This window comes from Neopsephotus bourkii, unplaced genomic scaffold (genome assembly GCF_033783945.1).
Source record: "Neopsephotus bourkii isolate Nb327-2 ecotype Australia unplaced genomic scaffold, CSIRO-AGI_Nbou_v1 NB_923, whole genome shotgun sequence".
Taxonomy (NCBI): domain Eukaryota; kingdom Metazoa; phylum Chordata; class Aves; order Psittaciformes; family Psittacidae; genus Neopsephotus; species Neopsephotus bourkii.
Window position 1 is genome coordinate 2,790,764 of NW_026901417.1, and position 20,856 is coordinate 2,811,619.

Consider the following 20,856-nt stretch of genomic DNA (forward strand, 5'->3'; position numbering starts at 1 on the left):
TGAAGGAAAGCGCATACCTGTATGCATAAAAGAAAGACAAGATTACATAGAGCAAGAAGGATTTCTTGTTTACTGTAACGCAGGAACAGCTTTTAGAGGATTCCTATTTGTCTGTGTACAAGTGTGACAGTGAAATACGCCTGTGCGTTCAGCCTGGGGTCGTGAAAACAGTAACGATCGTATGCTCACGCTCAGGGGCAACTCCAGCTGTTTCTGAGGTGGAATTGCTGCAAATCCAGACAAACGAGTGCATATTGGTCAATGGTGTATAACAGGTTTAATCCTGGGAGGGACTGGGGAGATACGTGCTTACGGGTGTCCCTCATCACCAGAAGGATGTGCCAGGATCTCAAGTGGACCCAGCTGAGCTGTTGCTAACCCTATGGCCAGGTGGCTGTGGGCGCTGTGCGTGTTGGAGGTCACACGCATGTCAGTATTCTTTACGTGAGTCCTCACATGAGGTGTGCATCTGTGAGAGCTGCATTCATTCATAATCCCTTCAGCAATTGCTTTGTGCCCTGCAGAACGTGAAAATAAGCTCTGGTATTTGTGATAAGCATATGAGATCCTTCCCCAGAAATAGCCCTCCACGTTCTCTGAGGTCTTTCTCTTCGTTTCCTTTCTACCTGCCATTGTGGAGGCAGTGCTGTGTGGATATTTTTCTGTTCTTTGTGTGTGCAGGTAGTAGATCACAGGCTGAAAATGAAGGTACAGTTTATTGTTGGAATGAAGTTACATGGGCTAACTATGTAATTCAGTGTTCAATGTAGATTAGTGTCCTTATGCTGTTGGTGTTTCTATGGCCCTAAGGAAATCCATGTAGTGTCATTTGTGAAGTAACTGAGATTAATGTCAAGAATTTGAAGTGAAATTAATGGTATCAGTGTAGTAAAAGAGGTAAAATATTTAATGCCTTTTTTTATGTTTCGTTTGCATTTAGCTGAAATAGTGGGAAATAATTTGAAGATGCTTGGTTTCTGTTGAGAAGGTGTTCCTAGAACAATGAGATAGAGGTCTTGTGTCATCAGCTTTAACCAACACATAGTAAGTTTGGTGGTCGGTGTTTTGAAGGTATATTGCTAACAGGGAATGAAAGATGTGGTGAGAAATGTAGTAAAGTGGGGTGAAGGAACGATGAGGCCGCCCTGTGTTAGAACATCCTTGGCACATGTAGCACAATTTCTTTGCAGTGGTGTTTGTTGTAGCCTATACTTCATGAGAATTTAGCTGTATACATATTTATAAGGTATAATATCCAGGTCAGTCTGAAGTAGCTGTATGAGTAGAAAACTGGAAAAGCATAGGGAATTCTCTAGGGGAATTAAGATGGAGGTTAGGGGGGTAGGAAGAAAGACATTGATGACTTAAAAGACCTCTGAAGAGCTGCAGTATTATTTCTTAGTCTACTGCAGTCATATTTTAGCTGATAGCTTTGTTTTTCAGATTGTAGGGTTTGGTTTTGTCACTATGAAATAGGTACTGAGTCTGTTACAATTTAAATCATTGCAAGAGTCTCTAACTTAACTGGTACAGTGTTAGACAAATGTGAGGAGTAGAATTCACACAGTGCAGCATGGTGACTGTTCAGTTTCTGCTGAACTTGAGAGGTGGACTCCGATTTCCTTGCTTTATGGATGGCCAGACTACAAACAGCTTTGGCAGCTCACTGTATTTAAGAATCATCAGTGTTCTTGAAGCTATTTCCCACTGTGCATACAGTGCACACGTAACTGCAGTGTCAAGCTTCATTCCTAACTTAGCTTACAACTGTGCAGAGAACCTGTAAAGTATCATACTTGTAACAAGAATTGGCCAAGTGGCTGCAGGCTTTAGGCTAAACTTCAAACAAGTGTTAGTCACCGTTTGCATGACAGATCCGTGTGTTTCTTCATGAAAAGATGTTTTGGGGGAAAGCAGTGAATGCGCTGTGCCTCCTGCCCTGCCAGGAATCACTGCCTTGCACAAAGATTGGTTTAGGCTCTTTCCCAAGAGGGGGTCAGAGATGCTTGCCCCCCCAAAATGGTACCGAGTAGTTTTCTGCTTTTTATTCTTTGAGGCCAAGTTAGCCCTGCTGCCAGAGGTGTTGGTTTTTTCCTGACTCCTTCCAACTATGCACACTGAGGAAAGTGAGAGTCTCCTAAACTGCAACAGAATCCTGTTTGATTTAATATTTAAATCAGAATTTATTTATTCAAGCAGTCAGATACTGGTGTCATACTTCCTCCCAGTTCTCAGTTTTAGGCAGTATACTGAATGTTATATCGGTTTTACTTGGAAGCTAGTACAAACCCAAACTTCGTGGAGCTGGTGCAGACCCTGATGATGACAAAGTTGTGTCAGTTCAGAGTCTACTCCTGTGGCTAACAATCAGTTGTGGCTGCATCAGTATACAGCCATTTGAACTGATTCAACAGGGCTTCCTGCACTTGAATTGAATCACAGCAAGAATAAGCTTTTACACTGGAATCCTAGAGGGGTATACATGTAAATGTGTGAAGAGAGCTTCATGTTTCTGTTCTGTTTTGTATGTGCTTGTTTCGTTTGGGAGGCCTCACTGTTACCTACTGCCACTCCGAGCTCAGAGCTGTTTCTCTGGAATCGCTGTCTTGCTGAGTCTATGGTAAATGACATTGCACAAGTTCTTGCACAGGCATCCAGAGATGCATGGTTTATTTTGAACGTTTGTTGTACAGCACCATTAACTGAGTTTTATCACTTTTTAATAGTAATTTTTTCCCTCAAAACTTTGCAAATGATTTGATGTATAATAACCTCTGACAGTGCTCAAAGTGTTCCTGATACTTAATTCCAAGCCAACTACGGTACAGGCTGGTGTGGCTAATGAGTTTCCTTGGGATTGTCTTCACTGCACAGGCATTCCTGACTCATGCTCCGTCTTCAAGCAAGCTAAGGAAACCCAAATCAAGCAGGCTTTAACCTCAGTTGGTTAGTCTGTCTGGGAGTCCTTAGCACAACTCCTGTAATACAGAAACCTGTTGCTCAAGTATTATTCTCTAATGTGATGGCTATCACTTCTGTTAGTCTAACTGAAGAGAAGAATCAGCATGGACAGTTTTACCAACTCTGCTGAAGCCGTAAGAGCTTTGAGTGTTCTGTCTTTAAGTACATGGAAAACCTTGGCAGAAAGTGGTGTATAAAAATGAATCTATTGCTGCTTATCAGTAAATAAGGGCGATTTGAGAATAGCAACCGCAGTGGAAGTAGAGTGTAACTAGTAGTTTGTGAAGGTTTTCTGCAGGTAGACATCTGTGTTCAGAGAACAATGGAGGGATGTAGACAAGGTGTATAGCTTGTGAGAGACGGATTTCTCTGCGTACAAATTTGAATAGAAATAAAAATCGGACCGTGGTTTTGTCAGGGAATAATGTGTTCATCTTGTTTTATACCAACAGTTGGTCTCTTTTATAATATTGATGACATGAATTTACTTGTGTATCTGCTGTGGTCTGACAAAATATAAAGCACTACCTGGCTTTTGTGTTGGGAGGATTATTCATTTAGGGAAATGGACAGCACCCTGTTTTTGTTCTTTGGGATACCCCGTGAAGGTACTTTTCCCTGAGGAAGTGATGCTTACACATGGAGAGCTATGTTGGTATGGATATCTGATGTAAGTCTGGTGTGTTTCCCTTTGTAGCTGAATGCTGTTGATAAGTCTGTAAGGTGAACTTTGATCTTGGGATCATCTGTACTGCAGATTTTGTACCAACCCTGCAGTCTTGCCAATGCTTATTCCCATGAATTGTATTGTGACTTTCTACTTAGCGTGATGTATGTGGATATGGAGGCTCGTTGATAGTAGCTTGCTTGTGTTTGATCCTTGCAGAGTTGGACATAGCCCAATTTAAATGCAAAGAAAATGTGAAAGGATGTCTTTGACAGACCAAAGCCAGAACAGTGCTTTCTCTGCTTAGTTAAGAACTAGATAGTGCTCACCAGAATGTGTGAAGGTTCACAAGCAGAATACACGAATGTCAGGAGAACGTAAATCAGGCAGCTTCCCAAGGGCTGCCCACAGCAGGGGTTACTTGATGCAATGCTAGGCTTGCAGATCAGGACTTACAAGCAAGAATGAGCTGCCTTCACTTGCTTTTATGAATCTAGTTGACTTTGCAGAGGGTAAATGCATGCTGCACTTACTTGTGAGGAGATCACATCTTATCCCTTGTGGTCCCTGGAAGAATCTGAACTGCAACAGTACTTTTTCTGTGAATTCCTACTACTCTGAAATATCTTTTTATAAACTTAATTCTGTCTTGATCAGAGAAGGAGCAGTAATACAGTTCTGTATTTTTTTTTCATAGAATCCCAGAACCCCAGACTGGTTTGTGTTGGAAGGGCCCTTAAAGCTCCTCCAGTTCCAACCCCTGCCACGGGCAGGGACCCCTTCCACTAGAGCAGCTTGCTCCAAGCCCCTGTGTCCAACCTGGCCTTGAACACTGCCAGGGATGGGGCAGCCACAGCTTCTCTGGGCACCCTGTGCCAGCGCCTCAGCACCCTCACAGGGAAGAGCTTCTGCCTAAGAGCTCAGCTCAGCCTCCCCTCTGGCAGGTTCAAGCCATTCCCCTTGGCCTGTCCCTACAGGCCCTTGTCCAAAGCACCTCTCCAGGTTTCTTGTAGCCCCTTTTGGTTTGTTTCCTAATGACTGAATTAATTTCTTTCCCCTCTTGTAAGTAATGTTTAGTAAAGGCATTCTGTCCTTGGAACAAGAATCTGGCACAGTGTCATCCAAAGCTAGAGAGAGTGGCCTGCAGAATGAACACAGCCCAGAGTAAGGAAAAAGAAGTAGTGATTCTGCAAGAAACACATAGCACCAGGATTCTTTTAATGCAGGTTCCCCAGTGGCTGTCTTGTGACTTTTTAAATACATTGTCAGTAAATTAACAGGTCAGACAGGTTCTGCCTGAAAAGAATATAGAGACCACAGATTCTTTTATTTTTAATTACTAGAGTGGATGAAAGCAAGGCGTGGTCTTTGGCCCAGCACAGAGTCAGGAACTGACTAGCTTCTGTGCCTTCAGGTGCATCTCATCTTCCTGCCTTGATTTCTCCAGCTGCGATAGAGGTGTGATACTTGCCTCAGGAGGAAACCAAATGTATTTGGGTTTTCAAAGTTCCTTGGAGATAGAAATTCTATCTACATAATATTTCTCTTATGTTGTCTGTATTAGATGGTAGAAAATTAACCATTTTATTAAACATTTTAAAATGAAAGTCCTGATCACAATGGCTTCAGTTCAGTTTAGCTGCATTTCTTCTTTTCTGTGTGGAAAGTAACTGGAAAATGCCCCCTGAGAACCTGCCACAAACATTTACATGTGGCAATTTCTTCAATTTTGTGCTATGGGTGTCTGAGTATCTGCCCTCAGAGAAAGATGAAGACAGTGAATTTGTCCTGAGATCAGTCACATCTAAATGATCGAGTGCATTTGATGAGACATCTAAGAAGAAACGTATTTTTATGGTCTTTATCCATCTACACTGTTCTTTAGTTCCGTGTTCTGCCAAACCCAAGCGCTCAGCACTGGAAGATTGGCCTTCAGAAGTGTGAGAACTTGGGTTGGGAGTCCCTGCTTTCTAGTTTTGAGCTTTGGGACTCACTTTGAGGCATAATTTACAATTACACGAGTCTTTGTTTATCTGTTAGAATTAAAAACTTAAAAAAAAACAAATTGTGTGCAATGCCTTCAGATGCCCTTGGGAGAAACGGGGCTCTAAGGAAAACATCAGTATTGCAAAACTTGCAGTATTATGGAATTGCAACATAAAGAACACAGGGGGAGAAAAGGGCAAGGCTAGCTGCTTCTGGTTTTTCCTTATTTCACTCACTCTGCACAGTCTGTTGTTACGTTTGGAAATACGAAACTTTAAATACTGTTGGATTTTGTTGTGCTGACCCGAGCACTGTTGTATCTCCTCTTAACTTGATTTGTCTTCAGGCAGATGTATGAAATAGTTGGAAATCTTTGTTAGTTGCAGCGCTGTGGGTTTGAATTGTTATTCATCCACATATCTGGTGCTTTGCATTTCATGTGACTGCAAGTGTGGACAGGAGCGTGTGATATCACTGTGGAGTTTAGGGTTTAGCTGCTCTCTCCAGCTGTAGCAGCGCGCTCTCGCCCTGCCCTAGAGCTGGTTCCGTAAGTGCTGTCAGCTCCTTTGGTGGAGCAGCATCCCAGCCAAGGGAAACGTGTTGTGAGCTGAAGCTGGGGCTGGTTCCGCAGCTCAGCAGCAGACAGCTGGAGCACAGTTTGTCTCTGTGCAGAGGGCTCTCTTTTGGATTGCTTTTGTTCTTTAGATACAGCCTTGCCCCTTAGATGTTTAAATCCACACCCAAACAACTGGCAGAGGAAGGACTTGGACAAGCTGCTGGGAAATGGAGGCTGTTTCCTGGGGTTTATGCATCTCTCTTTTAGTTGCAAATAGTTGTCATGTACTGTGTAGGCTACGCCATGTGCATAGACATCGCAGGGGTTTATTACTCGGTGTGACAAATACATTCTGACTTACAGGAGATGCAGTGAATTATTTCACTAATCCTCTTCCACTATAGCCTGTAGGATTAATTTTGGTGGCAATATTTGCTTTCCTTTCTTTGCTATGGGATTTTAACATCATTTCATGGAGGATTTAATTTATGGATGCATAGATTGAAAAGTTGAGAATAATAACTTGAGTTTTTTTCTTGTTTTAAACAGTTCTAACACTTCTTGTCCTTGTTCCACTGAGTAGCACTCTCAAAAGCATATTTTAAAACACTTCTGAGAACATGGAACAATTTAGTAGAGTATCTACTTGAAAAAAAGTCTGTGATAAATGAAATAGAGCATTTCCAACCCTAAGGAAAATGGGTCATCAATTCTCTTCAAGCTGTGTATTGCTAAGGGTTTATTTCTTTGGCTGTTTATTTTCAGTTAAACCAATAGTACGCATGGGGAAATGTATTTCACATCAGCTCTTGTTTTAATCAGCTGAGGCCATAATGGTATGGAGAAAAATGAACCTGTTTTTTAGAAGTCATTATAGGTACACATGTGTACATATACATGGATGTACATATCACAGAATAGTTAGGGTTGGAAAGGACCTTAAGATCATCAAGTTCCAACCCCCCTGCCATGGGCAGGGACACCTCGCTCTAAACCATGTCACCGAAGGCTCTGTCCAACCTGGCCTTGAACACTGCCAGGGATGGAGCATTCACAACCTCCCTGGGCAACCCATTCCAGTGCCTCACCACCCTAACAGGAAAGAATTCCCTCCTTATATCCAATCTAAACTTACCCTGTTTAAGTTTTAACCCACCACCCCTTGTCCTGTCACTGCAGTCCCTAATGAAGAGTCCCTCCCCAGCATCCCTATAGGTCCCTTTCAGATACTGGAAGGCTGCTGTGAGGTCTCCACGCAGCCTTCTCTTCTCCAGGCTGAACAGCCCCAACTTTCTCAGCCTATCTTCATACAGGAGGTGCTCCAGACCCCTGATCATCCTCGTATATATCCTGCAATTTCATTCAGAATGAGCTGCCTTTTTCCAAAAATAAGTTAAGATACAAAATAATCGGATATTTCTTTGTCCCTATTTAAAACCCCATTAACTCTGGTGACCTGCTGTTCCGGAGGAGGGGGTTGAAGTCTGACCTCTGTGTACTTTCTCCTGCCCATGTAAAAGTCTGTTTAATGAGCACCTCACCGGTGTTGGCCCTGTTTTGGCTCTTTCTGCCTACGTTGAGCATGCCGCAGGTGAGCGGAGCTGCCTGGCCACAGGGCGCAGGGCAGAGGGGGGGGAATGGCAGCGTTAGCCCCTGCTCAGGGCCTGGCACTGCACAGGAGGAGCTGCCTGGCCTGAGCATCTCCAGCACTGACCGCCTGAGGTGTGAGATCAGGGCAGAGGGGGAAAGCGGGCCCAGGTGAGGTGTCTGAGCAGAGGGCGTGTGTGGGAAGGCAGGAATGGATGTTGGCAGGAGAACATGGCAACTGGGGCTGGTTGGGCAAGAGTCTGGGACAAGTAGGTACTAGTAAAGGAGTACTGGAAATGAACATGGGAGTCCGAGGCTCGGGTGATAGGAATAGCTACAGGGGAGGAGTGAGGCTGGCATCAGCGGTCACAAACCAGCGTAAGGGCAATACCGTGGGCTTGAGAAGGGGACACCACAGAAGGCTCTTGTGAGCATTTTGCCTGTTTGGCAGATAGAAGTAGTTCAGCCAGTAGTTAATACCCGTGTGAGTACTAGTTTTGTGCCGTAATGGGGTTAGTGCTTGGGTGGTTCTGTTCTTTTTTGACTGTCCCCGTTAGGGAACTCCTACTGAAATACTGGGTTGAAGCTTTGAATTTTGATTCTTGAAGACTCAGCTTCTCTGTCATGAATCCATGGTGTAGAGCAGTCCTTACCATAAGCTACTTTTTACATAAGGCGTTAGTCTTGCTTACTGAGAGGGACCATGCTTACTGAAAGAGCTGTGTGATATTTGGGTGGGTTTTTTCCAGACTGCTTAGTGTGGAGCCTCATCTTCATTTGTGCCCAGTATTCAGACAAAGCTCAACAGGCAGGACTTTTCAGTTCCTTGTAGTTTTTTATGTGGTACTTATCGCTGAATTGCCACAAAGCTTCATGAACCTTTAATTAATCTTTACAACACCTCTTTGATATGATTCAATTTAATCATTATTCAGGATCAGAGCCAGTAAATCTTTCTTTACACAAAATGAGGTGAGGTTCTGTGGGAATTCAGCCTGCAAGGTAACCAAGCGGGATCATGCACTACAGCTATGTATGGGTGGCACACCAGGGTAACCCCCCAAAATCTTCTTCCTGGCATTTTTTAATTTGCGTTGAATTTGTACAACTATTGTGACACTCTTTAAGCATTTGTGTATGTGAAAAAGCATATGTAACGCTATTTATCCTGAAAAAAGCTAGCTAAGGCTTGTAATGGAAGGAGTAGAACATCCCTAGCTCAGGGGTTTTGGCTTTTAAAATATTTCTTTTATTTTATTTTTTGGGAGGGTTTTGGATTGGTTGTTTTTTTTGTTTGTTTGTTGGTTTTTTTTTTGTAACTTTTTCGCTACTTCCTTTAAAGCAAATCCCAGCTCAAGTAAGAATAGCAGCAACCCCAGCATTCAGCCTGGTACATGCGTGCACTTTGGGTGCCATGTAGCTCACCAAGCAGTATAGTCCGGGCTGCTCACTCCTGTTGGAGTCGTGCTTCTAGACCAGTTACCAACACTGCCATAAAGTATGTTATGCTGAATATTAAGGTTGTAAACTGAGAGCCTTTAATTTTTGGGGACAGAGTACCATACTTCCGTGCATGGTTTAAATGCCTGTTGGTACATGTTGTGCCTATTTGCCTGTTCATTTATCGTCATTTCAACAGATCAGCAATTCAGACCAATGATGTGACTCCTTGTTTCACTCTCCTGACCCAGCCTGAGCAATCATCTTCATATGACGGTTCAATTTCTCTACCTTCTGGAAGCAGGAAGCACAGAATTTTGGCAAGAACATGACTTGTGTCATTAGCTCAGCTCACCCCCTACAGCTCATGTTTGAGTTTTTCCTTGCATGGGAGCTGGGATCTGCCTGTTTACAATGAATTTCCTTTACAGTGGAGTGTTTATCAGAAGGAGATGCTGGGACTATCAGGACCCCTTCCTCTTTAGCTGCCAGACCTGTCCCAAAATAATGCCCTTTTTACCCTCTCAGGGTATGTAGACTCCATTATACCCAGGAGGACTCTGCTCTTTTCCAGCACTTTGGAAGAGGGCGGTATATTACTAGTCTTGTAGTAGCACAGTAGGAAAAGCTCATGCTGCTTCCATTGAAAAACAGTTTTCATGGAGAATTTTCAGCGGCCACCAGGTTTGATTTTGGGGACTAAAAATTACTTTTAGGAAGGAAAAATGGCTTCCCTTGTGTTCTTCTAGAACTGGAAATAACTTTGACCCACTGGGAAAGAGTAGGGTTTCACCTTCCCAGTACTGTCACAGCATTCACTGTCAGTACTTGCCAAGGCTTGAGAGCATGAACTTTTGGAGGGGAGGGCTGACCCCTTTGAGGTTTTCCCTCAGACCTGCGTAGACCTGGTATTGTTTCTCTGAGAGCTGTGAATTTGTACAGGCTTTCTCTGTAGTGAGTAAATACACTCTCTAGTAGATTCAATACCATTTTTACATTCCACATGCGTGTCACATACTACACGCATGCACACGTATCATGTGTACAGTATGCTGTTAAAACATTTTTTCTTGTACTGCTACTTTAAGTAATGCAAGGGCAACACTTTGGGAGCTGAATGTGGTTGTTCTTTTCTCTTGTTCTCTTCTAGTGGCTTTAGGGGACAACACATTCCGTCAGCATCCTGAGCAAGGGTGCAGTGCTGTGAGTGGGTGGCTGGAGTTTTGTGAGCACTGCAATTGGTAATAAGTGAATGTGTGTTTAGGGTGGTGGGGTTTTATAATGTGGTAAAATAATTTATTAAGGTCAAATACTGTCAAAATTGTAGAGAATAAGACCCTCAGTTAGAAAAGGATAGTATAAGAACTTGAATGAGATTTCATTTTAACTTAATGAAGTAGTAGGTTGCAAGTTATAAAATTGGGTTCTGTAATAGGTACTTATTAACATTTCTGTCTTAATACTGAGGATAAGTAATTACTTTAATGTTTAAAAGCCAAAATTAATTTCTTCTATAACAAAAGCTGTACTTGGTTTTACTGAGTGGTTCTTAGCAAGACAGTGCTGGGATTCATGGTTTTATCTCACTTACATGGTTGTCACCTGTGTGGCCTATGATACTCAATCTTTATGGAAGCAAGGTCAACTCTGCACACTGAAGAAGGTGTCCATACATTGACATGGAACTTGAATTAGGTCCTGCGAGTACATTTTATGCGTCGCCAAGCGAGTTATGAAGGGGGAAACTTTCCAAGGACTTTAGCAGTCTTTGAGCTCTTTGCTTTATTTCCAAGCCCTGTAATTAGTGGTTTCTTGAAACTGGATTTGCTTCTTCCCAAAGCTGAGGGGTATGCACAGTAATTCTGAAATCTAGCCTCTAAACATGGTCTGGCTCAGAACTTCTCTAAGGAAGAAGTGTTTTAGATGCTCGAGCACCAACCAAGCTGACTTGGAATTGGCTTTATTTCTTTAATACACTCTCTTTTCTTACTCTCTTTTCCTTCTCATTTCTCATATTGGAAAAATATAAAATCTTTTCTTTGCCCCATTTACACAGTGTTAGGGCACAGCAGAGTTAAGAGTTCACTGTGTGCATCTAGAGGCTTTGACTGTGTTTGAGACTCTTTGTAGTTAAGATAAATTACATTTGTGATTATATCATCAATCCTTCAGAAATTTAAATTAGTATGCAAATAACAGGGAAGATTATCAAGATTTTAATTAGCAAACAACAATTTTTCAACCTAGATAAACTAGATTTATCAGTTATGTATTCTAGCTGCCTTTTTTAAGTGTTCTCAGCCCAGCTGAAGAGAACAAAGAGGAAAACACCAGCAAATTGCGAACTGCAAAGTACTGCTGAGGAATGAAAAATATTCCTGGTAAACCTGATCTTCCCAGCCTGCTGTTCAGTTCACGTAAGCAGGCAAAGAATGCAGTCAAGACAAATCAGGTGCCATTAAACACTTCTCAGTTGTATTTCACCTTGTAGAACTTGGAAGATACTTGGAAGGATCACCTGGTACATCACCTCCACTGCCCTGCAGTCCCTAGCGACTGCGGAATAGTTCTTTAGCTGTAACAGGATCAGCAGAACGTGTACTCTACATGCTCCTGCTCACCATGCGTTAAAAAATCTTATACACACTCTGAGCTTTGCAATAACCAGGAGTTACAGCTTTGTGCCACAGCGAGGGAACAGAAGCTGACCAAAGGATGTAGTTCAAGTCCTGGGTCAGCACGATCCAGCTGATGGAAGCAAAGCGTGCTGCTTCCTAAATTGCTGTCTGCTGCTTTCTGGAGACAAGAAGTACCTGCTAGGGCAGCAGCTGCTGCCAGAGCCATCAGACACCATCTTCTGGCCTATTTTAGTTTGACCCAGACAGCTAAATGTAGCTATTGCCAAAAAAACCTGAACCAACCACTAAACCCAAGTGCAGGCTGCAGTGGTGGCTTGTCTGTGTCCCTGCCTTTGTTCCTGTTTTGATTGTCCTGTTACCCTTGCCTCACTTCCTTCACGTAAACAGTCTATGCTACAGCAGAAGAGTGCATTTAGTTTTGGAGTAGGAGACAAACAGCTTTCTGGAGGTGATGGAGGGGTACTGGAGCACAGAGGGAGCAGGCTGTTGCTGATGAGAGCAGGCTTTAACTAACTGAAAGCTTTTTGAGTTGATAAATGTCTTGGAGGCTTTTGATCTGGTGTGAAATGGCTGCTTCTAAATGGCTAAATATTTACAAATAAGTGAGCTGAATTTTGTATTTACATTCACAAGGGAAATAACATTTTTTAAATGTGTTCAAAAAAGTGGCTAATAGAGAGTAAGAACCGCAGGACAGCTAAACATTTTAAAAATACATAAAAACATCCAGCCCCCAGTGCAGACAAGCCAGTGCCAGCCACTCTCGGAGACTTGCAATTCAAGATAGTTTTGGGCATCACTATGTTTTTTGTTTCCCTGGTAGTTCTATTCTTATTAGGCCAGCAGGGAGCTGAGAGCAGGATGTCTGCTGGCTTGGTCCTTCAGGCAGTTGAGAGCTTCCTATCTTGAGTGACCCAGTGGCTTATGATGGATGCAGACAAGTACACATGCGCACTCATAAACAGATTTCCTTGCTAGATATGAGTGTTTTCTAAGCAGGATTGCCTAAGTTAGGGTATGACAAGAATGAAAGAGAACATACAAATTCTTTTGCTACAACTTAATATCAGGCCTAAGGAAGTGCACTGGTAATAATAAAAACATGTTCTATAATGTCTGGCATATTGTTGAAACCTTTGGCTAGCAGAGGGCTGGTAAAACAAGAAGGAATGCACTGGTTTTCATTCAGAGATGTTCTTCCTGGTAGAGATTGCTTTTATTGATTTATTTTCTAGGGCTCTGAAAAAGAAAAGGTAGTTTGTGATCAAATATCTTGAGATGGCTGCTTGTAAGAAACTAGAAGTGTCATTTCCCTTATGCACCTCTGAGCATCCTGTGTATTTAATATGTTTTAACTGTATTCCTTACCATATCTGAAAATATTTAAAAGCAAACACCCCATCTTGATTAAATGAGACTTTTCCTTTACTTTTTAGCTGTGAAATGTATTCTAACTGAAATAATAAAACCCGAGGTGGTAAGTGTGGCAACTGTGCAGTTGGGTGTGTGGAAAACCAACAGCAGTGTTTTCCCTTCAGGCACATCGCCACCTAGCAGCTATTAACTACAGTTTGCTCGTGTTTTGGCTGAAGGAAAGTAGTAAAACCTGTAGCTAAGTACTCCTGCTTTATTCCTCCACCTCCTCCTTGGAGAATGGTATCAGCTAAAAGGCAGTGTATCATAAATACCTCTCTGACCTCAGGAGCTGCAACACATATTTCTGTCCATTCAAAAATGGAATTGTCCTGAGCAATACTGGATGTTGTTCTACATCAGAGTGTATCTCACCTCTATAAAGACTGCTTTGTTGTTTTTTTTTGGTTTTTTTTATACATTGCAAAATTGGTCACTGTAGAAATAGTTCCTGCTGATGATCAAGGTTGAAATGTCAGTTGTGTTCAAGTGAACGGCTTCAACATTGTTCTTTTATGGTGTTGATTCTCAGCTGGTGCCATGATGAAAACAGAGTGGTTTGGGTTAGAAGGGACCTTAAAGGTCATCCAGTTCCAACCCCTGCCATGGGCAGGGACCCCTTCCACTGGAGCAGCTTGCTCCAAGCCCCTGTGTCCAACCTGGCCTTGAACACTGCCAGGGATGGATCAGCCACAGCTTCTGTGGGCACCCTGTGCCAGCGCCTCAGCACTCTCACAGGGAAGAACTTCTGCCTAAGGCCTAACCTGAACCTCCCCTGTTGACAGTTGAACGCATTATCCTTTGTCCTGTCAAAAATACATATTTAGCCTCCTAGTTTTGACAGTGGTGATTGACGTGTTCTTTAGAACTTCCTTTTGTTTGTTTGCTTGGTTGTTTTTTTTTCCTCATTTGCTTTCCTTGCCTCGGAATACTTCTGTGATAAGACATTCGTGTGAGAAGATTGAATTTGCTTTCTGTATTAAAGTGCCTTAGAGCTTTAAGAGGTTGATCTCATCTGCTTTATGGGATGATGGGAATCACATCCAAGGTACTTCAGTGTGACCTCGAGAGGGATTCAGGACACGTGTGGATTTTCAGCTACCTCTAGGGGATGCTGTTGTGTTAAAAGTTCAGTGTTTCAAACATTTCGTACATAGATAATGGTATTTATCTGCCTTACAGAATAAGTGTGTGCAATCCTGTAAAAAGTATTCTAGCTAGTATGAAGCAGAGATACTACAGCATGTAACTGTGTTTGCAGCTATCAATATGTAGAACAGAATGAACTAACAAAGGCCCCGGGGTGATGTTAATAGCTGGTTTTTTCCATGTATATTGCATTTAACCTGCTGATGCATCAATTATTGCTTCCAGTTCAGTGAATGGTATCTCACAGTGGTGAAGTGTTTGATGGACAGCAGTCTGAATCACACAGTTGGGAATTCTTTGCTGTCAAGAACAGAGTATTTTAGGGTGACCCATATTTAAGTCAGTATTTAAGGTTAATGTCTGCTGGTTAATGTAGCTGTTTTCTTTCAAAGAATGATTTCTTATGAATAGATTGTTGGTTTAGAATGCTTGAGATACATTACTTGTGTGATTTCTCCCCCTGTTCTTTCACTAGGCGTTGCCTTTCAGTATAGATAATTTAATTTATAAATTCATAGTTCCCAGGGTTTGATACCAGTTTATTATTATTATTTAATCTGAAACATCTAAGTTCATTACACAACATCTGACAGTGTTAATCACTGTGTGTCCTGCACTGTTGAAAGCCGTTCACATATTAAAGTGATCGCTGTTTTCTAAAAACCTATAGACCAGTGTCTACTATTCTAATGAAGAAGAGTTAACTTCTTCATTAGCATCTGCACAGCACTACTGAGTACTCAGGGAGCTGTAGGCAATCCCCAACCTTGCTTTTCCAGACAAGCTGAGAAATATATATCTTTGAATACAGAGGGGAATTCACATTGGACTCCGAACTGTAATGCCCTTTTGTAGCTAACACACAGTGTTCAAGTCCTCTCCTGTAGACCACTGCTCTACATAAGTATAGAATATTCATTTCTTCCTCATAACCTGTGTTTTCTGGAGAAAAAAGTCAAACATTTTAAATTGGAAAAAAAAAAAATTCTTAGCTCTTCTTATCCTTCCCAAGCATCTATTAAATGTGTTGTATTAAGTGATTTCAGGGATGCTCTCTATAGTAAAAACTGTATGTATCAGAAATACTTTTCCCCAAAAGCTTTGTCATGCTTAAGTAAGAAACGTGCCTCTCTTTTGTTAATGTTGTAGGTATGTTTTTTTTTTGTCTCAGTTTATATCTTAAAGGACTTTAGGCCTCTCTTGATGCCTTTATGAAATGGTTCATTTAATCTGAAGCATTAGCATAAAATATCTCTGAGTAGGCACATCATGATCTGCTATATAAAACTCCTGCTTAAAAATCTCGGTGTTCTTTATAAAAGACATTTCCCTTCCAACAAAACAGCACACACTCCTTTGGGCTGGAGATGTGTGGTGCAGCTTTTATGGTGACAAATCCTTGTGAGGCAGAAAAGCAACTGCAACCTTTTTATTAGGTACCATCCAAGAAATGTACTACTGATAGTGATGAGGACCCGTAAGTTCTTACACCATGTTGAAGTCTCAAAAGACTAATTGCACTTCCAATTAGGAGAGTGCCCTTGTTGCATATAAACCATCAATAAAAGGCCTTCATCTTGACCTTCATCTTCCCAGCAGTGCAGAATTCCAGTCAGGGGATTTGTTGCCTGCTGTGTTGAATTCAGCTCTGTTGAATTCAGCTTTGTTAGGCTTTCTCCTGCAACTGAAGCATGTGGGTAGGACTACTTTTTTGTATCTCAGGCGAGGAAAAACCTTATTTGGGTTCTAGAGAATCTTCCCTAGAGATAAAATTTTTATTCCTGTTTATCAGTGTAAGGTGTCTGGTCTCACTGACATACCCAGAGCATTCAAACAGCACTTCTCAATGCCTTGACAAAATGTTGCTCCGCAAGTTGCCTCTCTAATGTAGCCCAAACTATTTTGTGATTCTGTTCTATGATAGTCTCCTTTTCTAACAGAGGGGAAAAATTCTCAGGTGGAAATGGAAGTTTGTTTCTGGTTCTCAGTGAGTCTTTGCTCCTGTGTGTCCCATTAGAACTCCTCATCCTAGAAGGGCAGGATGAGCCAAGCGGGCAGAGGGAGGCAGGGGGAAGATCAGGACTCCATTAGCTTAGGTTTTCTTTTCTCTGCTCTTTCTTTGCTGTCTTACACCAAACTTTCCTAGTATTTCTTTTTTTTTTTTTTTAAATGAACTCGGACTTCAGGTGCTGATCAGCCACAGGAAGTGCAAACTGATGCCCATCAAGTGAGCACATGCTTATTACCTGTGCAGGTGCTCTGGCCCCTTACAAGCCTTTGTGGCTGAGGTCTGGGCTGCAGATGGGCAGTCACAACCTGAGGGGAGAGCAACTCCTGCAACATTCACAGACTGGTTTGTGTTGGAAGGGGCCTCAAACCTCCTCCAGTTACATCCCCTAGAGCAGCTTGCTCCAAGCCCCTGTGTCCAACCTGGCCCTGAACACTGCCAGGGATGGGGCAGCCACAGCTTCTCTGGGCACCCTGTGCCAGCGCCTCAGCACCCTCACAGGGAGGAACTCCCCATCATCGGTGCCTTTGAAACTGCAGCTTCAGCACTCGTTATAAGTGCAAGATGTTTAACTGGCTCCAATAACTTCACCGTGCCTGTGCCCTGGTTGACCTGTGGCTGTACGTGCGTGCAGTTCATGCCCCCCACACCTCATTTCTCCAGCTTTAGTTGTCTTTGTCGCAGCAGAGCTGAAGTTCTGCTCCGGCCATGTAAAATTGTTATTTTCACTGCACCAGCCCTGGCCTTGCCTGAGGCCACGCCAGGAAATGAAGCAAACGCGCAGCAGAGCTGATTTCACCCCGACGGACGGGCCCCTGCTCGCGGAGCCGCCCCCGATGCGCCTCTGCCCGGCGCAGGCCGCTCTCCTCCCCTCAGCCGCCCGGCGCCCTCTGCGCATGCGCGGCAGGGCGCGCGCAGCCCGCGTGTCCGCGCAGGCAGGCAGGCAGTCAGCGCGCGGCGGGCCGCGGGCGGGACCGCGCCTTTGTCCTCGGCGTCCTCCCGGGCCTCTCCTCCCCGCGCTCCCGCTCCAGCCGCTCCACGTTCCCTATGGAAGCACACAGACCGTGTTAGTTCCCCGGAGCTCGGCAGGGACCGTGTGTGCGCTGTAACCCCTCCGCGCTCCCCCCCTCACCCCACCCCCGGTGCCGGTCCGCGGGAGGCTGCGCCCCGCGCTGGTACCGCTGGAAGCCGGGCGCGTCCCGGCCGCCCCCTCCCCGAGCCCCGGCGGCAGCGAGCGCGCTGGTCCGTTCTGCCAGCACGATAAATGCTGTTGATGAAGATGGACCTGTTGAACTACCAGTACTTGGACAAGATGAACAACAACATCGGCATTCTGTGCTACGAAGGTAATGGTTCCGCGCCGCGGAGCGCCGTTTGTCGGTGCGGGTCCTGTTCGTAAGCGCGATTTCTGCTCTGGGAAGGGAATCGCGGGCGGTCGGGGGCATCTCGCAGTCTGTGCTGCCAAAGCTTGGTTTGGAGAAAGGGGTTTAGTTCTTTTTAATTGACTTTTTTTTTTTTTGGTGGGGGGGAGGGCTTCGTAAAGAGCATTTTTACTGTCAGGTTCCGTTTTCTCGCAGGCACGGTCCGTTCGGCCGCGCTGCTGCCGCGGCAGGCAGGGGCTTTGCGGCAAGCGCCAGCAGCTGCACCACAAGTACTTTGTCAGGCGGGTGCGAGTTACCCGGCGTCAGTCCCCGTCACCGGGCCCGCTCCGGGGCCAGAGGCGGTTCCGCGGAGGGTGGGCCCCGGGGCACTGCCCACAGCGGGGCCCCGAGGCCCGGCGCTGGGGCCCGGCCGGGTCCCGCGGGCCGGCCCCGGGGCTGGCGAGGCGCCGGCGGCAGCACAGAGCCGCCCATTGTTCGGGTTCTCCTTCCCCGCACGCCTCGCAGAGCCCCGGCGAGAGGCCGCCCCTCCTCCGCCCCCCCCCCCCCCGAGAACCGCCCCACACTCCTCTCCCCGGGGAAAGAATTACACAACTAGTTGGAAAACGCAGGTTTTCTGCTCTTCCCTGCACTCTGAATCTTACTTTGTTGTCTTCAGCTAAGGTTCGTTCTGCCTCTTGTTAGCATTCACGGCCCTGCTTGGAAGTTGCTTGAGGTAACGGAGTGAAACTCTTGCTCGAGTGGAGTTTTATCTACGTGCAGTTTGAAGAAGTGGTTATGGCTTGGCTTTGACTGGAAAGAAAGGCACCATTGAGCTAATTCAGCTTGGCAGTAGGGCTGTTTTTGCTGTAGCCACACACAAGCGTTGCAGAAATCTTTCTTCTGATTCAGCAGGAACATTTTCCACGTTCATCTGGAAAATAAACTTGCTGTAGTTGTCAGGGAAGAAACAAGAAGGGGTGTGCATAGGATTGGCAGCTGTCTGTTCACATCCTTCAGAAAGAGCCTAGGCCGGAAGGCAGGGAGCTGAACCTCGCTTTGGAAACACCATCTTTTCCATCATTAAACTAGCATGGCCACATAGCTATCCTTTGGGAAGTGCAGGGGCTCCCTGTTAACATCTCTGTTCCATTTTCCCCCTTCTTTTCCTTTTCTTTCCTGCACAAATATGTATATATTTGCTTGAATAAAGCTCTTTTACAAAAGCTTGAGCTTGCCCATTAGTACTGAATAATACAGAGCTGCGATTCAATAGAGTTCCATTTCCAAGCTCTTTCTTATTCTGTGCTTTTACCATTACAAGAGGAAAACTAGTTAAAAAAGGGGGAGAGGAAGAGGAAAAACAACTTTCAGGGGCCTTTAACTTTTTCATGGCTCTCTGCAGTAACCAGTGTTTTCTTTGGAAGCAGCTGACAACTATTGATGTAAACCTTGAAGTTTTGCATAAAATTCTGTTTACATGGTACATATTCCTGAGTGTTTTGTTGACTAAGGCAGAAAAACTGTAGTTTTGGCTCATTAGTTCAATTCATTATAATTATGCCTGATATTTATTGAAGGTTTTTTCCAGATGCTTTTTCCCCCTACCCACTTTTCCAATAATTGTTACTTAACCAGATCTTAGCTTTAATAGCTCAAAGGCAAAGGAACAGCTTAAGGAATACACTCTACTGTAACAGTCTTTGTTTAGCTTGAACATCTGTTGCTATTTTCCTTATTCTGGAAGTTAACATTTTTAACACTAAAATAAACACACACAAAATGAAGAAAAGAAAAGCAAAACTTCAGTGGTGTTTATAGTGAGGTGTTTATATCCCAGTGGTTTAGAAAGTATAAACACTGGCAACATCTGCACTGAACTCGAAGAGTGTTTTAGAGATGCCTACAGATCTTCCATGCCTCTGCCGTAGTATTTATTTTAGAAGTGAGTTGTGTCGGCAGTGATGGATCTTGTCTTTTCAAAGACACTGCTGCCGTAGTAACTATGCTGACAACAAAGTGCCCTTTCAAACGCAGTTAATTAGGATTTATTGAAGGTCATACTTGAACTACTTATAAATAGATGCCTTCCTGAAAAGTACTTTTGCAGATGTAGGATAAGATACAAATACATTGTATGATGTGAAAACAGGTTTGAAATTTCAGAGGAAAGAATTATGGGCCTATATGCCATGGGAAGTAAATGAGATGGGTTCCTTATTCCCTTAGATTTTCTCTCCAAACACTTGATTTTGCTTATCGAGATAACTGGCATCTCAGTTTAGAAGGTTTACTAGTGGTTTTAATCTTTCATCTCTGCCGCAAGCCACTAGAACTGTGTGCCATTCATTTGTAGCTGCAGCTTATGGATGAGAGATGTATTGGTATGTAAGAAGTAGGAAAGGTTCTTCCATCATGTGCATTTGGCAGCCCTTTGGTTCAAGATGGAGTACAAGAATATAATTTGTGTCCTATGACAAGCCATGCTTTTTCTTGCCCAGCAAGAGTTACAGATAGCAATTTGTTATGTGTAAGCTTCAGGTTACTGGGTTATGCCAGCCCTTGGTGAGTCTTCGTTGACCAGTAGGTGCAAGAAACCTCAGCTGTGCCTTCTTTCTGTTCCTGAGTAGCGTCATTCATGATCATGCTCCATTGAATGTGGGAACATTTATTGATAGAGTGCTGTTTATCTGCCCTATGGACAGAAGAGTGTCCTTTTGTTGAGGGTGGTGGAAATAGTTGATCTAGAAGTTCTCCTTAGCTGTGAAGAAATAATGGCATGTTGCAGATGGAGCTGCCTGCCTTGCAATACAGAACCTTAACTGAAGTTTGCCTTCAGCCTTAGTTGAAGTTACCTCAACACTGTGAAGTTAGTGTAACCCTGGCACAGGTAGCTTAGAGGGGTTCTAGAATCTCCACCTTTGGAGATGTTCACAACCTGACTGGAAACGGCCCTGAGCAATCTGTCCTAGTTGAGCTTGGCTTTGAGCAGGTTTGGACTAGATGGTCTCCAGAGGTGTCTTCTAGGTCTTGCACTTCTGTGATTCTGTAATATGATGGAAAGTTCTTCACACTCATATAATAAAGAGCCA

At 43.8% G+C, this 20,856-nt stretch overlaps 1 protein-coding gene across 2 annotated transcripts in view; it reads left to right on the forward strand.

The window, feature by feature from the left end:
• VGLL4 (vestigial like family member 4) overlaps positions 1-20,856 on the forward strand; it is a 75,915-nt gene that overhangs the window by 14,552 nt on the left and 40,507 nt on the right. Inside the window, exon 1 of one of the 2 annotated variants that reach the window (XM_061357866.1) lies at positions 17,306-17,752. The exons of the other annotated variant lie outside the window; for it this stretch is intronic. Within the exon in view, the coding sequence (XP_061213850.1) occupies positions 17,671-17,752 (82 nt within the window). The 5' untranslated portion in view covers positions 17,306-17,670. Of the gene's footprint in view, positions 1-17,305; positions 17,753-20,856 lie in introns of those variants that run through there. 2 annotated transcript variants of the gene reach the window in all.